At 36.5% G+C, this 18,839-nt stretch overlaps 1 protein-coding gene across 1 annotated transcript in view; it reads left to right on the forward strand.

Moving 5' to 3' along the window:
* Positions 1–18,839, forward strand: part of LOC141904195 (pre-mRNA-splicing factor RBM22-like) — a 34,246-nt gene that overhangs the window by 3,337 nt on the left and 12,070 nt on the right. Inside the window, exons 2-6 of the mRNA XM_074792745.1 lie at positions 143–196; positions 725–887; positions 1,219–1,319; positions 2,574–2,743; positions 17,971–18,168. Of these exons, the coding sequence (XP_074648846.1) occupies positions 143–196; positions 725–887; positions 1,219–1,319; positions 2,574–2,743; positions 17,971–18,168 (686 nt within the window). The remainder of the gene's footprint in view (positions 1–142; positions 197–724; positions 888–1,218; positions 1,320–2,573; positions 2,744–17,970; positions 18,169–18,839) is intronic.

Consider the following 18,839-nt stretch of genomic DNA (forward strand, 5'->3'; position numbering starts at 1 on the left):
TATTGGCCAGAAAATACGGTATTTGATTCTTGAACCAGATACTTAAAAACGCTTTCACTTGAAAACCCTACATAAGGTCATTATCCAAATGAATGATTCCTTGCAAACTGATGAGGCTAATGTCAGAATGATCTGTTTTCAGGATTTTCCATCGCTGTGTCAGACATGTTTGGGAGACAATCCTTATATAAGAATGGTAAGTTCTTGTCAATCGGCTACATCCATCCATCAAAGCAATTATTTTCAATTTGAAAGAAATCCCTCATCATTGGGTCAGCAGAACAATTTAACGGTTTTCAAATATTATCAATTATCTCCAATTTTGTGAAATTTCTTGAATTAAACACAATCAATGCAACCATTCTTTCCCATGCTTCTGTTGTCAAATATATGACAACCTTTAGGCCTATGTGCCGCTGACCCAGCATTCCTCACAGTGCCAAGATACTACTGTAGACTAATACAATGTACTCTATTGATGCACCAAGACCATTTTATTGTGTCATTGTGGCTTGCATCATTTAGAAAATTGGTAACTTTTCACAAACTTTGTTGTAGTTGCCTCCCATCCAAGTGCCTCAGTGATGCTTCAGTGCTTGCTCAGTCTTTAAGAAAAAATTTTAATTTTGGTTGTTCTGCCAAAAGGTTTTACCCATTGAGAACACTAAGAGCAATTGAAATTTTAACTATGCATGAAGTACATTTATATTTTCTTACTTTCTAGACTAAGGAGAAATATGGACGTGAATGTAAGATATGTGCTCGTCCATTCACTGTATTCAGGTGGTGTCCTGGTGCAAGAATGAGATTCAAGAAAACTGAAGTCTGTCAAACGTGTTCAAAAATCAAGAATATTTGTCAAACTTGTTTGCTAGATTTAGAATATGGTAAGTTAAGTCCTTTGAATAAGGCCATTGCAAACCCTGACAATATCTGAAATAGCTTAATAATAGTTTGTCTTGTTAACTGTTGATAAGTTGATAACAAAAATTTGCGGTAATCTGCGGAAAAATCAATAGGCCTATGATATTCCATGTGGCCACCAGGGAGTGTTCAATACATGAAAAAGTGACGACTTCAGATCACATTATAAACAAAACATATTTCATTATGTCCCCCTGGTGGGGATTGGGGCACATAAGATTTCCACCCCTATTGAAAATGCTTAATGATAACTGTTTATGATCGATAGTTCCTTGATCTTGTATGTCTCAACAGGTTTACCTGTACAGGTTCGTGATGCTGCTCTGAGGATAGCTGATGAAATGCCAAAATCTGATGTTAATAAAGAATTTTACACGCAAAATATCGAAACGCAGGTAAACTATGGGCTTCCTGATCAGAATAATTGACTCAGTGCTTCATCTAGCCAAAAATAGAGGGGCGGTCAGCCCCGCCCCCGAAAATAGCCGCCCTTGTGCCCTTCAGATGTGTCCCATGCTCGCCCTTGTGCCCTCATCACTTCCACCCTCCTTCCCTTGTCAGTCACAAGTAATGAGTCAGGGCTTTCAAAATAAGCCGTCGCACCCGACTGTTAGTAAGTATCCTGCGACGGCTATGAAATATCTTGTATGATATCAACGATAGTAGCTCATGTGATCGGTGGTTATATTTAAATGTACTGCAGTCAGTGTGCATCGTGTGAAAACGTGCCTTAGATGCGTGGCCTAGTTTAAGTTTCCAGGAAATTGGCTGACTTCCAAACTACTGCCAATCATTCTAGCGACTGCCGTTGTAAAGCTGGTAGTTAATATTCGATTCCTTTTGAACACATCGTGATGCTCTGGATCTTTTTATCTAGACTATTAGACAAATTTTATATATTCAAGGTGAAAAACTTTGTTCGGTGAACTAACAGAGAGACTCGCAGAGACAATTAGTTTGAGTAGCCTAATATCAATGATGTGATCTTAAGCTGGCTCATTACCAATTATCAACAGTTACTTGCCAATCACTAACACTATCAATTTAAATCAATTAATTTGATATTTCTAAGATAAAAAATATGCAATTTCATGTAGGCCTATACACTATTGCTGGCTCTTTTTCGCTGTATCATTTGGTTTGTGAGATTGCTTTTTTCTGCTATTTTTTTGTCTAACTGGTTTTGTTCATTGACAGGCATAGGTGTAAGGATGTACTGTGGTCAAGTGTGTCACTCATGGCAAAATCAGAGTTAAACATAGTTTCTAGTCCTCAATCGTAGTAGGGGGTACCTCGATTCTATGCAATAGGGAACATTGCAGTTTGCCCCTAAAACAGACGTGACTCGTGAGTGCGTTATTATATGCCCTTGCTCCAATGGAATCACGCACAAAAATGCCCTTATTTGAAATCAGCACCCTGCCCTTTTTTAATGCTAGATGAAGCACTGTGACTGAAATGAATTTATGGAATTGTGTCATTTTTGTGGCGTGCATAGTTGAGAATGGTTCGGTGACTGAAATTTAAATCATCAACATTTGCCTTTGTAAAGTGAAGGTTTACTGTTTCCCATTGCCATTGGTATGATTGAACTACAATATGTGTGTAATGGCAGTTTGATCATAAAAAGTTCCTTTCTCTGGTTGCAGTTAGCGAATCAAGAAGAAGGATCTGTTGGTTTATTAGGTAAAGCACAGACACCCAGCGACATGCTTCTCAAACTAGCTCGAACAACGCCCTATTATAAACGAAATCGACCGCATATTTGTTCATTCTGGGTGAAAGGTGAATGTAAGAGAGGAGAGGAATGTCCCTATAGGTGAATATTCTATCCTTCTAATTATATAACCCTCCCCCCCCCGACGTTGTGCCCTTGGTACAATTCAGCCTGCAAGTATATTCAGTTTTTTAGCTAACGCTATGTTTTCATTCGCATTCTCCTGAACTTATCTCTGATTAGCTCAGAGCTAAAATCCCATTGTATGACATATGAGCAATGACAGGAGCATAAAGCATGTGGTGGGCTATTGTGGCATCATCAATTAGGACAAGCTAATTGCCCCTGCTTTTTATGTAGATCCACAATGGATGTGCATAGTGTCATACCCTCAGTCTGTCGTGCATGCCTGGGTCCGAAAGACTTTTTGTCACATTTTTTCTGTTTCTGTATATTTTTGATACAGAATATAGAAAAATAGTTAAATTTCTGATTAAAAAGGTGAAATAATTTAGATTTTTAACATAAAATATAGAAAAATAGTTAAATTTCTAATTAATAAGTTGAAATAATTTTGATTTTTAACATAGAATATAGTGAAATTGTAAAATCCTTGATTAGAAAAGTAAAAATGATTTAGTAAATGTATTTAAAGAAAAAGAATGAAAGAATAAACCGAATTCAAAATTGAAATAAAAGAAATTAATAACTTATTTTCACTATTTAATGTTAAAAATTATATCTCGGCAACAAATTTAGTGTATGGAAGACAATATAAAATCAATAATATTACTGCGATTAATCAAATATTATTAAATGAAACATATTTAATTACTGAACTAATAGATACTATAGATAATGGTGTTAAAAATCCTTATTAAAAAACCTAATTAAAATATTATTATCCTTACCGTATTTTCCGGTGTACAAGTCGACCCAGTGTATAAGTCGAGGTCAAATTTTCAGTTTAATAAGTTGTGCTAGGGCTATAGTCGGTGTATAAGTCGAGTCGCTTCTTCATAAGTTTACATATGTCACATTGAAAACAGTGCCGATGTCATTCTCATAGTAGTTGAGAGTATTTACCACTAATTGCAATATTAAATCATTGGGATCTGTTGTTTCTAATATTAAATTACCGGATTAGTGCTCATTGTTTGTATCCACATGTTGAATGTATAGTGTATATGTTGAATGCCGCGCACCTGTAGTCTATTATTAGACTGACTGTGTATTGATTATTGGCACGCTGCCACAGCATCGCGGCTTATATAAACACTGTACAATGAATATACGGGGTTTTCTTTCTCTTTTGATTTTTAACATTAGTTAATTTTGAAACATTTCCGAACTATAAGAAACTATTTTTATCAACATCCTAAATTCTGATTGGTATATGAGTGTAGCCTAACAATTAATATTCCATTTCATCATGGCGACCTTGAACTCTAAACATCGTCAGTTAAGGAAAACGATATCGAAAGTGTAGCCGGTGTATAAGTCGACCTAAGTTTTTTGGACATGATTTTTGGTCTCAAAAACTCGACTTATACACCGGAAAATACGGTATATTCAAAATCACATAAATCAAAATATCAGGAATTAAACATAAAAACTATGAGAATAGTAACAATTATATATTGAAAAGAAATCAAGTTCACTAATAAATTATATGTTTCTAATATAAATATTTTATAATCAAATTCTAAGATAAATATTTATAATAAAATTCTAATAGGCCCTTATGAATATTTTATAATAAAATTCTAAATATTTTATAATCAAAATCGAATATGAATATTTTATAATCAATTCTATTATAGATATTTTATAAGCAAATTCAATAAATCGGATAGTTATCGATTCCCACTACATCTTCACAAATTTTAATGTTCAAAGACTTATCTAGTCAATTAGTATATGCACATAAATGTTGAATCAATATCAGCAGGTTCACTGACCTAAACTAAGCGTGCTTACAGTACCGTATAGTCCTCTTAGTTATTATGGATTTTTGCGTTGGCAAAAGTCAATAGTGTCGTCGATTCACTGATTTCCGATAGCGTATCCAAAATAAAGTCGAAATTCAATCACTGGGAAAGACTTACAGCATCCATATTCACTATTGGGCGCTAAAGGGCATTCCCAGTTCCATCATTATCAAGAACATACAAAATATAAAAAGTTCTGCCGTGTACTAGTGAGTCATTGGGAAAACCCATTCATTGCCATGTGCTTCATCAAAGTTGAACATGCTTACTACTTCACCTGTATACATTGTTGCAAATCCAAGAACAAATCAATTTTATGCCGTAAAGTTTAACGTTCTCAACTTCTCAGTTGATCCTACTGGACCCATGGTCCTGAATTGATGTTTTCCAGGGAGATTTTATGAACGTCTTGATCAATTGTCTTTATCTTTCATGTTGTATTGTATCCAAAGCAAAATTCGGTCAATCAGGCACTAGATTTTTACAAGATTTCTCTTTTTAGCCCAATTGGGACTTTAGTCCCAGCGGGCTATTGCGTTCACCTTTCGTCCGTTGTCCGTCCATAGACGGAATCCAGTTATTTTGGGAAGTTTTGATGACGCTTCAAGGTAATGCCATGATATTTGGTTTATACATGTATCTACCCTAGACACATCTTCAGCCCAAAAACTGGCCCTGTCAGAATCAAGATGGCCAACTGGCGGACATTGTTGTTCGTCAAAATGAGCACTTTTTACACATTTTCAAAGTTTTCGAGGGAAATTTTGAAGACGCTTTGATCAATTACCTTGATCTTTGGTTTATATTTGAATCTACCAAGGGCCCATCAGCATAAGAAAAATCGACCTGACTCAAGATGGCCGTCCTATGACCTTTTTAGTGGCCAAAAATGTCAATTTTGGCCAGAATTCTAGGTCCTGTAGCTTCCAGGTTTGCCATTTCTCATTGCAATTTGTGAGGTATTCTTTGGAAAGGGATGTTTTATACCTCGAGACAGGTATTTTTGATCAGCCAATTATGACACAATTGGCAGCCATCTTGGTGTCATCAGTACTCATTCGTAGGTGGGAAAAAGTTTTTCCACATTAAATTCATACCTAAGCATATTGTGTCACTATATTCAATTGGAAAGTTGTAGCCCATAAAGTTTTCTATGATTTTGGTGAGTTTCAAGGTCATTGGTTTTGTATGTGGCCACGAGGGGGCGTTGAATAATACAATAACTTAGTATTTCTATATTATATTTGTACCTATGCATATTTTGTTACTACAATCAATTGCAAAGTTGTAGCTCATGACAACTTCCATGATTTTGGTGAGTTTTAAGGACATTAGTTTTTCTATATGGTCACTAGGGGGCGTTGAATTGTAGAATAACTTAGTATTTCCTTATTAGATTGGTACCTAGGCATATTTTGTTACCATGATCAATTGCAAAGTTGTAGTTCATGACATCGTCTATGATTGTGGTGAGTTTTTAGCCCACTTGGGACTTAAGTCCCAGCGGGCTATTGCGTTCACTTTTCGTCCGTCGTCCGTTCGAGACGGAATCCAGTTATTTTGGGAAGTTTTGAAGACGCTTCAATGTAATGGGTTGATATTTGGGTTACACATGTATCTACCCTAGACACATCTTCAGCCCAAAAACTGGCCCTGTCAGAATCAAGATGGCCAACTGGCAGCCATTGTTGTTCGCCAAAATCAACACTTTTTACACTTTTTGAGGGAAATTTTGAAGACGCTTTGATCAATTACCTTGATCTTTCGGTGTATGTGAATCCCCCCAGGGCCCATCAGCTGAACAAAAATTGGGTCGATCGGACTCAAGATGACCGTCCTATGACCTTTTTTAGTGCCCAAAAAGGTCAATTTTGGCCCGAACCTGAGTCCTGTAGCTCCTTACTGGTATGCCATTACTCATTGCAATTTGTGATGAGTATTCTTTGAAAAGGGATGTTTTATACCTGAGACAGGTATTTTTGATCAGCCAATTATGACGCAATTGGCGGCCATCTTGGTGTCACCAGTAATCATTCGTAGTTGGGAAAAAGTTTTTCCACATTGTATTGATACCTAAGCGTATTGTGTTACCACAATCAATTAGAAACTTCATCAATTAGAAGCTCATAACGTGTTCTATGATTGAAGTGAGTTTCAGGGTCATTGGTTTTTGTATATGGCCACCAGGGGGCGTTGAATAATACAATATCTTAGTATTTCTATGTTATATTCGTATCAGTGCATATTTTGTAACCACAATCAATTGCAAAGTTGTAGCTCATGACATCATCTATGATTGTGGCATTTTTTAAGGCCATTAGTTATTCTATATGGTCACCAGGGGGCGTTGAATAGTAGAATAACTTAGTATTTCCTTATTATATTGGTACCTAGGCATATTTTGTTACCATGATCAATTACAAAGTTATAGTTCGTGACATGTTCTATGATTGTGGTGAGTTTCAAGGTCATTGGGTTTTGAATATGGTCACCAGGGGGCGTTGAATAGTAGAATAACTTAGTATTTCCATAATTAAGTGGTAACGAGGCATATTTTGTTATCACAATCAATTACAAAATCGTAGCTGCTGACATGTTCTATGATTGTGGCGAGTTTCAAGGTCATTGGTTTTTGTATATGGTCACCAGGGGCGTTGAATATTGAAATTGTTAGATTGTTGAGCATTTGGAACCACTTCCCAAGTGGGCATGGTGTCCCTGGACCCCTAGTTAAGGACATTAGTTATTCCATATAGTCACCAGGGGGCGTTGAATAGTAGAATCGCTTAGTGTTTCCTTATTAGATTGGTACCTAGGCATATTTTGTTACCATGATCAATTGCAAGTTGTATTTCATGACATGTACTATGATTGTGGTGAGTTTTAAGGTCATTGGGTTTTGCATATGGTCACCAGGGGGCATTGAATAGTAGAATAACTCAGTATTTCCGTATCAAATTAGTAACGAGGCATATTTTGTTATCACAATCAATTACAAAATCATAGCTGCTGACATGTTCTATGATTGTGGTAGGTTTCAAGGTCACTGGTTTTTGTATATGGTCACTAGGGGGCGTTATGTATTGAAATTGTTAGATTGTTGTGCATTTGAAACCACTTCCCAAGTGGGCATGGTGTCAGTAAAATTAAATTAGATTAGTAAAATTAGAAAGTTAAATTAGTAACGAGGCATATTTTGTTATCACAATCAATTACAAAATCAAAGCTGCTGACATGTTCTATGATTGTGGTAGGTTTCAAGGTCATTGGTTTTTGTATATGGTCACTAGGGGGCGTTATGTATTGAAATTGTTAGATTGTTGAGCATTTGAAACCACTTCCCAAGTGGGCATGGTGTCCCTGGGCCCCTAGTTTGAGGTTTACTTTGGGAAGGGTTTTTTAGCCCAATTGGGACTTCACAGAGCTGCCAACCATCCTGTTTTGCCGGGACTTGTTCCGTGGACACGGCACTTGCCACGGCGTTGTCCCTGACAGTATTAAATTGTCCCGGTTTTTAGTATATTGAGAAAAATCCTGGAGATTTCTCGAGTGTCCCGTCTGATATAATAATTGTCCCATCTGACATTCCCAATGTACCGCGCTATCAAGAAATTAAGAAAATGTTTTTTCCTGCTGCGTGTATCTTTATACATTAGTCCCGTTTAACTATTAGGCCTATGTATGTTTTCATCTACAAGCGAATGAGGTCACGCGTCGATACCTGGTAGCCTTGGCAACACTTGACCTTTTTATTTCGTGATGATTCACCAGCTCATCCTCCCTCTGCAGGGACTCGAACCTGATGGCATCGCTACACTCAGCCACGGCACGAACCCCTGCATCAGTAGACCGGGTGCGCAGGTACATGCGCGGCTTTCCGAACGAAAACTGGCGGCACCAATCAGATTGCTCGTTGTATAATCGTTGAGGCAAATTTCAAGGAACTATAAATGGGAAAACCCGGGCTAAAATAAAACGGGATTTCTGATTGGCTAAAAATCACATCATCTGAACTGCGCATGTGTCTGCGCACACGGTCGATTATGGCAGGGTTTCGTGCCGTGGCAATCGCGATGCCATCTACTATACACAGCGGATATTACGAAATAAATACACGGAAATAAACGTTCTGGAGGGGGCCCCAGGCGGCCCCGGTCGAAGGTAAGATAATATTTTTCATACCCTGGGGTCCTATCGACCCCAGATTTTCAAAACCAACCAGAAACAACCAGTAACATTCTATTTTAGCCAATTCTTGTAATAATTTTCAAGAAAAGTTGTGTTCAGGAGCTCAGAAATGCATTCGTTTTTCAAATTGTTTGCTCCGCTTCAAAGTTATGAATAAAGTATTATATAACTGATTGTTAATGACATACAACAAATAAACCTTTAAAGAAGGGTACCTAGTGTCTGATATTCTACTGAAAAATTCCGGATTGATTCACCGCATAGTTTTTTCATAGTGAGTATTTTAGTATCTGAATCAATTAAGATGTTTGACAAACGCGGGTGCGGTTGTATCAGCTGTTGAAGACGTTCGATGTAAACTATAATTTTAACCACGTGTGCGATGAAAACGGGGACATCAAACTAAGAAGCACTGAATTTTTTAATTACATATGATTTGAACAGGCAGTTGTGCTGGTTTTTCGAAAGTCGAATCTTAATTGACTCCTATTGCATAGGCCTAAGCCAGGCTCTCTGGAATTGAATTGAATTCGACACAGTAATTCACTTGTAATTTGTGATGAATCTCTTTGAAAATTAGCTTGAAGATTGGGTTTGGCGAGATGTCCATCCCTATTGTAAAAAATTGTCATTGGTGATCAAATATGGCTGCCATTGGTGTGGCCATCTTGAATTTCTTGTTAGCACGATGCAGCCCACAATTCTTGATGGATTTCCACAAAATTTGGTGTGAGGATCAGGGTAGGTAAGCTGTCCATGCCTTTTGTATATGGAGGTCATCGGCTTTCAAATATGGCCGCCAGGTCAGCCATCTTGAATTTCTAGCAAGAAACAGCCTGCAATTCTTGATGCATTTTCATGATACTAGGTGTAAGAATTTTTGGTAGGTGAAATGTCTACTCCTTATTGATAATTTAGTTCAAGTATGGCCACCAGGGTTGCCATCCATCCTGAATTTCTTTACAGCACGATGCCTACACCAATTCTTGTAGTGTGATCTTTGGGGCATCTAAAATGGGCTTGTCTTTTCATGTAAGGATATATTTACAGAAAATGAACATTATCGCCACATAGCCTATACCATCTTAACTATTTTAACACTTGGTACATCGTTACAATGTAAATCTCTGTAAAACTTTGAGTACTGAATCATCCCTCATCTACTGCGTCATGAAGGTATAATATATGATACCGTGGCGCCACCCAACGGTGATCTATGGAACATTCATGTAAATGAGCTACGTCCTTTCAAACTACCCACGGCGCAGCTAAATAAATGCGATGAAAAATAGACACGTCGCAAATATACAAGTACGGTGTAGCAATTATCCTACGTCGGAGAAAATATACACCAACGCCAATATACCACGGTGATTTAGACGAAGTAACAATGGTCATGTTTATTGCATGAATTGCGTTCCATATCCTTCTTCCTACTTATTTGCTATTTTTCATTGAAATTTCCGATGGCTTTTCTATGAAAAGGGATCTAATACCTAGGACAGGTATTTTTTATCACCCAATTATCATGCAATTGGCGGCCATCATTGTTTCAAATAGTCCAAAAATTATCTAAAAGTATAGGGGGGTTGATGATGGTCTCACTCATCTGGTCCGGTGAGATTGGTAATCAGGTGAACAGTAAAAGGGCATTTCCCCGGTAACAGAATTATAGTTCAGACCCTTCAATCAATTCTTATGGCAAGTTAGATTTGAAATCAAGATACCAAACACAGTCGTGGTGAGAAGCTGCGCTCTGATTGGTTGTTTAGGGAATACCAGGGAATACTCTCAGGCAGCTAGCATCATTCTCTCACTGATAGTTTGCATTCGTGAAATAATTCCGGACTATTTTTAGGTTTTGCATTATCCTGTACATCAATGAAATAGTTAAACAGAACTACAATTTAATTTTGTTTCAAGGCATGAGACTCATCATCTTATTATAGTGAATAAGTTGCAATAATTTGCAAATAAATTCATATTTCATTAAAAAGAATGTGTATATGTTATTCCGTTACCATCTTATTGAAAAACTGGAGCAAACTTTCTTTTTAAGTACACATTGTTCTAACATGAATAAAGAAAAATCTGGTGGCTGGAAATTCCATTCAAGTTTCATGCCGATGTTTGCAAATGAGATCTGCTTATCATGGATCTTAAGTCCATGGCTATATCTAAAGGATCCAATATTAATGAATAATTTTTTCTGCTCTTGTAATTTCTTTTTTGTTTACTCGGTTATCAAGGAGCATTAGTCTCTCTTTTCTGTTAATATTTGATAAAAAAATAAAACACTAAATTAGATTAAAGTATACTAGAAATAGTAGTTAGATAAACTCTGTTTTTCATCGTGCTGCTTTAACCCTTTCAATACCGCAGTGTTTCTCCTGCTGTACCGGAGGGAATTTAGGGGTTTATAGGGGTATATTTGAGGCTTCATGATTTATGAACTATTTTATTAAAATTGTTACCAAGGTATCTGACACAGAAAAATTATATAGTATGTTGTGGATAACTTTTTGTCCTATAAAGTAGACATAAATAATTTGGATATAAGTGAACTTGAGGTCAAAGTCACATAATCCAAGATGGCCGCCATGAAAAAAATTCATGAAAAAGTTTCAGATAAACTGCTCCGTCTCCCAGGAAAATACACTGATCTATTCCATTTTAACTGAAATTGTATGCCATATATCCTTACTTTATGTAGTAAAAATTTCATAGCAATAAAACAACTCAAAAGTTTTTTCTAATCATTTACCCATATTTCCACCGAAATGTCAGAAGGCCGTAGCCTATGTGAGGGGTTTCATTGGGGTATAATTCAGGCATCAGAAAATTGTTACCTATGTATGTGACACTGATATATTATAATACCATGGTGTTGACAACTATTGGGTCTACAAATTAGACAAATAATTTGCATATATGTGACCTTGAGGATGGACAGTTTCTGGTTCCTCATTACTATTATTGGTATCCATTGCCATGACAACGGGATCAGCCGGGTCTGAAAAATTGTCACTGATTTCATTTTCATCATCATCATCATCGAAATCATTGCCGACACTATACCTTTTTTCTGACTAAGTCTCATCATCTGAACTACCGCTGTCATATTCTTTGTCACTCTCATTATGGTCACTACCAAATTCCAAGTCACCAGCATCACTGTGAGCATCATTTACGAGCTGCTGAACCGTTTCATCCAGCCAAATTGTTTTTTCCTGGCTACTGCCATCTTGGATTTTATGCAGATGGCAGCACCGGCTGATATAGATAGATATGCCCTCCTAGTCGAAGGGTTAAGCCATACCGTATAACATACGGTACGGGTATGCTAGCTTGCCTCTTTGTACCGTATGCCATACGGTAGTAAGGGTTAAAACGCGCTACAGACTACTGTTGGCGTACTGTGTAGGGCAATGATATGCCTATATGTAAATGTTGTTATGGAAACTATCGATAATTCAGACATGACACGTGTGTGTGCATACAGTAGTAGGGCTATGGCACTGTATTTAAACCTTCGTTTTTAACTGTTACTTTTTTGACGCCTTATAAAACGTTACCATTATGAAACCTAAACAATGTTAACCATTCAGCGTCATTTTACAAACGACAACCGTAAATCGATGTGCAAAACGTCACAGGTATATGTGTACACATACAAGCTATTTGGCAAAATATTATTGATAAAGATGTAGAATGGCTCCCTGTGATTATATAATGACCTCTATTTGAACGTCGAAATGTTATATTGCATTGAATATCATGAGAATACGTATTGTAATAGTAAAGGATGTATGATTATATCAGGAGCGGCAGGCATAAATAGAAATGATAAGTAAATCGGATAATTTGGTTAAATGGCGGATGTATACACGATTTGGAAGTCTGATATAAAAGTCAGACCCTGACATGGGGATGCTAGTGGAATGACGAAGCTATCTACGATCTGAGTAGGGCCGGCGTGAATTTCATCGGCGGCTACAAGCGGTCTATATAAAAATGTGTAAACAAATAATTTCAATATTCAAATGTTTTAGAAAATATGTTCGATATTAGGGGTATGCAGGTTTCATGAGATTAGCAATTTATAATAGCATAGCTGTCATATACGGCTCCGCGTCCACTGATGGCATGTGTATTAGGTGACAATTCAATTCAATACTTTATTGATCCATATTACATTGAAATTCCGGGATAAAATTCCCAAATTCAATAAAGTTACACATTTTAAAATAAGAAAATACAAAATACAAGACACACGGGTAATTCATACAGAATAACATGAATAAGTTATTTAAATGACAATGTCTACTTGAACCCAGACTCAAGTCTAGGATATCGAGTGACAGCCAAACCGGGCCCCGGGACCAGGCCGGCTGGCTACACGATATGCTCAAAGTCATGATGAAGCAGACATCAGAAGAGCTTTTTCTTCAACCATGGAGGCAATGAAGTTGCAGACCAACTTAGAGGCAAAAATGAATCGAAGTCGGTTTCAAGTTGACAATTTTTTTAAAATTAGACCAGTCGAAGACTGTATCATCTACCCAATCGCCAAATCTCATAATTCCCAAATTTCTTAGAACTTCGATTTCAAATTTGCAATTCCACATTAGCTTATCCCAGAAATTCTACATTTTTTTCGCAGGCGTCAAATAATTTATCAAGTTAATTTTCTTGTTTCCTCATTTTTGGCGAACCGTAGGTTTGCATGTGCAAACGGTCTGGTGAAGCAGTTTTCATTGAAAATGAATAGAGTATCGGTGTGTCAACAAGGCACAAACATTGGCTGTTGAACCAATAGCGTTGATTTTTAGGCCAGCCATAGGCTGAGCCTATTACTAAACAAATGGAGCGAATTTAAATGACATGGTTTCCAGAGTAAAGGCTCTTTGACTGTGCAACTGAGCATGTATTCGTACAAATCATTCATTAAAGCATTATCCATTCTCCAAACTCTACGTAGTTGAATTTTGAAAGAGTTAGAATTTATATGAGCTTTTTCGCGAAAATCTGATCGCAAAAATATTGGTTTTGAAAAGCCAATCAGAAAGCAAAAACTCCTCTATGATTTGCTTAGCCGCAGAGATCAGCAGGTGTTCACGTGAGCCCGTGGTATCATCTACCGTTTTACTTCCAGGTTTTATTTTAAGATCTAAAATTGTCTTTCGAGATCGATTTCTGTGAAAGCTTTAGTTGATTTGGTTTTTGGGAGGAATATGTTTATTAGCACTACAGAAAATGTCATTGGCAATTGTGCAAACTCCAGGAAAAAAATAGCTTTTTCTCAAATCGGAAAGATGACCTTGATATGCTAATTAGCCATGTGCTAAAACTGCAAATTCAATCTAATTTTATTCTGTGAAAAAATATCAAATCCAATTCAATTTTACTTTATTGAACGAATAAAAACATCAAATTCAATTCAATTTTGTTTTATTGAGCAACTTTCAAAAAATTGAATTCTATTCCGCATTAAAATCAATAAGACCAAGGGAAAAAATTTATCCGAGCAACTTGTTCCTGCCAGATCCAGTCGTTGTCTGTGCTACTTTCGTAATCTACGATTGTATTGTGTTAATTTTTAGGTATTGACTCGAGCCCACAAAAATTTCATAGTGATCGATTTATTTTTAGGGGACTTGAAAAACCTAAAAAACCCTGCTTTTAAGCACTAAGTAATAGCACGTTTTCACATTTGAGAATTTGCATACTTGGAATCGAAATATATAAAAGTGCAATCCTTCCTGGAAGTGTTGCCATTTTTTGTGCGACTCATCTAGATGTGCTTTTCGACCTACAGGCCCTCACCTATAAACCCCCTACATTTTCTCGCTTCTATTTATCTGAGTTGACCTTGTTGCCTGAGTTATATCGATTGTGATTGGCTGTTTGTTGGATATACAGGAAATTCCGGGATCTTCTGATGTAATTGGGAAGAGCCCATGGGGAAAACCCAATGATGAACCCAAACCAAAATGGCGAGCATTTCATTCGACTAGGTATTGTATGTTTGCTCATAATTTTTTCGGTGTTACAAATATAACCTAGTAGGCTATTCAATTCATAATCCAAACTAGCAAGTATAGCGATACCAATGGAATTTTGGCTTAGATTTGTCTTTTCAATGCCTTAAAGACCTGCTAACCCGTACGGTTTAACCGCGGCCGTCGGCTTTTTGTGAACCGTGTTACTGCTCTACTCAATTCAATTTTAGTACACTCTTAGGTAGAATTGTGAGCGGTGATAAATTGATAATTGACTAAATAGTCCGTAGACAATAGCGGGCAGTGGAATGCTCTCAGCTTTTAATCTAATCAACAGTCAGATTTTTCAACTGATTTAGGGGTGGTAGCTAGTCTACACACATATACCCTTATATATATATATATATATATATCGCTATCGTACTACGGAAATCCGTGTGAAGCGATCAATAGAGAACGTACAGCATAGTTATCACACGCGTGCTGTTAAAAACAAACACAGATGAGACTGAGAGAAGTCGTGCGTTGGGCGCTCATTTTAATTTAATTCAAGTATGATGAAATATGGAAATTGTGAGTATAATAATATCTTGTATGTATTAATCGTGTAATAAGGAGCTAACATAAATGAAGTGATTAGATTTAGAATAAAAGATTGTTGTTTGAAGAGTTTGTTCAGCATATCATCAGTTGATGGTTCGGTAATCTATTCTACATTCGATTGCAATCCAAATTAATCTATGGTTAGTATAATATTTTTGACCATGTACACAATGATTTTATGGCGAGCCACAGGGCCATTGGACCTTTATTTGATTTTTGCGATGTGTTATTTCTGAGGATAATTAAGTTGATTTGACTAATTGGGACCAAACAATTTATACGATGTGATCTACGTTATAAAAAATACAGTACGTTTGAGGTTTTTTTAAGACCTAATAGGAGGAAAAAATTGGGACCTGGAAAATAATATGATAAAAGTGATTCTAGGGTAAATCCAATGACGTTACATCCAAAGTAGACTGTATGTATTTCATTGGTTGCAGACACGCGCACACAGCAACAGTAGTAATGTATGTATTTAGGCGTACTACTGTTTCCGCACAAACACGTGGTGAACGCCTTCAGATATTATACACTGTGATTATTTTTAGTGAGCATTCATTTGTGCATTTTAACTGCAATAATTCAGGGCTCGACGTGTAATGCGTGATATGCTGATTGTCATCGAATGAGGGTGTGCCACATTGGAAATAGCCGTTGCCCTCCAAAATATGAATGTTGTTCATGGGTCTTAGAACTCGGAAAACGCTTTTAATTTTAGATTTCTTGGCCCCACTAGATGAATCTTGTTTGGCTCTTATGTAACTTATTTTGACTAAAGAGTGTTCAAAATGGTGAATATAGAGGTTCCCATACTTTGGTAACTGGAATGAAAGTTATCAAACAGCATTTTGTGACAACTGATTTTTTCACACCAAAAGCACTGATGTCTCGTCTGATCAAGCATGTATAGATATTATCATAATTGCGTTTTCAGATTTTCCCCCGTATTTTCACCTCATGAAAACATCCATAGTTAAGCAGATGAGTTGGTTTTATAGCCGTAGTAATTTTTTTCTTGCAGTCTTTTGCCCTTTTTCATGGGCTTGCAGGTTTGCAAGCCCATATTGCAATTACACGGATTGATAACTTGCTTGGGGAGTCGATAACTTTCGTTAGAAACTTTCTTGGGCTCTGATATTTACACACATTTAATGCAGTAATAAAATCAACTAGGCTCCTTTCGTATATTGGCTAAAACGGTTGTCATTTTCATTCTTTTATGATTTTATTTAATCGTTTTTGTTATTTCAGCAGCGCATACCGACCTTGGTTGAGCGTGCGTGATCCGTCTTGAAATTGGTATTCATGCGCGGCATAGTGCTGCCGACAATTCAATTCATTCTTTATTGACACAATTAAAATCTCATAATAAAACATAAACTTTTACGTTTTTAAACAAATTCTTTAAATTTTCTTTTACTTTCATTGGGTGCTTGCGTTAGCAGCCATTTAAAAAAAAATCTCTGTATGAACATTTTTATTTTTCAGTTTAAATATCTAAAACTTAAACCGCTTTTCTGTAGAATAAATTCTGAATTGAATCGAAGACTGGTTCCCTGTCTCCAAAGAGACAGGGGGCGGTAGTCTATGGTGGCAATAAACTTTATCGGATGAACGTAGTGGATTGTCATTTGAAGGAAATCTTGCTTAATGTCTTGATTATTTTAAAAAGAAAAATCGTGGCTCCTATCTATTTTCGTGTTCGCTTCTCTTCACCTGAAGTCACTCGAGTAAGTCACGTTTTTTCTTTCAGTTGTAAATGTTTATGCAAAATCATTTCAACACAATCCGATAAGTAATCCAGCAATTATCAACATGATGATAGATTCCGTTAAGACACTACAATATCCAAATAACAACTATCCAAAAGCTTGTACTAACTTGGTCTACGTCTACAATAAAACCATTCCGATGCCCAGTCCCTGTGTGTTACATTTCATGAAGAGATGTAAGACAACACCGATCTCTTAGCTCTTTAAAAAGTAATCAGTTCAAAGTTCGATTAATTCTATTACAGAAATACAAAACCACCAAGCCAGCTTTCAGTACAACCATGTCAGCAAGCCCATTTTTAGAATTTCTTTCTTGTTTCATTTGCGACGGCTATATTGGATCATATGACCAAAAATTAGGTCAACCAAAGTTGAATATCTTTACATGAATAGGTAGCCCTGGATAATGTATACACCCCCTATGGTATGATAATTGTATCTGATACCATTTAGTCATCCTGGGCAAAGGTTATGTAAGTGCCATTTAAGCCCAAAATAACCTTAATAGGAAGATGGTACTGAAATGCCTAGTACTCAAATTGTTAATTCTGGAGGGTAGAATTGCCATACATGCATTCAGTAAGCTAGTTGATCTTACTTATAGTATATATTGAACATAGTTGAGAGTTTGTATATGGCAAACATACTTATTCAATAAATTCGAAAATAATTAATGGACCACCCCCAAAGATACAAATTACATTGCATAATTGAATGAAAACAACCAACTGTAGGTTTAAGAATTATGTGACAAATTGGTTCTTTTGCAGACATGAGAAACCAACAGATCCTGAAGATCCTCTTGCTGATCAGAACATTAAAGATCGTTTCTATGGAATGAATGATCCTGTCGCTGATAAACTGTTGAAACGTTACTCGCATATGCCGAAACTCGAACCACCTGAAGATAAAACTATTACAACTTTATATATCGGAAATCTTGGTGAAATTGTCGAAAAAGAACTCAGGTAGGCTACTTTTGTAATTAAAAACTTAGTCTTTCTCAGTTGTGTCGCTGCCTGTTATCGCCTCATTTAAATTGTCCCTGGGAGTGTATGGCTTGTTCCTGAAATCGTAATAATATGTGAGTGTCCCTGACAAATTTCTTTACCTGGGGCGCTGAATAACAGCCTATTACTGAATAACAGGCTGAGCCTATTACTACAGAAATGGAGCGAATTTAAATGACATGGTTTCCAGAGCTAAGACCCTTTGACTGTGCAACTGAGCATATATTTATACATCATTCATTAAAGCATTATCCATTCTCCAATCCTAGGGAGCTGAATTTTGAAGGGCCTAATTAGATTTTATATGAGCTTTTTCACCAAAATCTGAACGCAAAAATATTGGTTTTAAAAAGCCAATCAGAAAGCAAAGACTATGATTAGCTTAGCCGCAGAAATCATCTACTGTTTTACTTCCGGGTTTTATTCTAAGATTTAAAATTTTATTTCAGGATCGATTTCTGTGTAATTTTCAGTTGATTTTGTCGGTTTTTTGGAGGAATGTTTCTATTTGCACTACAGAAAATATCATCGACATATGCTAAGTCAAGGAAAATAGGAAAATAGCTTTTTCTCAAATTGGATGGATGTCCTTGATATGCTTATTAGCCATGTGATCGAACTGCAAATTT

Source organism: Tubulanus polymorphus, chromosome 4 (assembly GCF_964204645.1).
Source record: "Tubulanus polymorphus chromosome 4, tnTubPoly1.2, whole genome shotgun sequence".
Taxonomy (NCBI): Eukaryota; Metazoa; Nemertea; class Palaeonemertea; order Tubulaniformes; family Tubulanidae; genus Tubulanus; species Tubulanus polymorphus.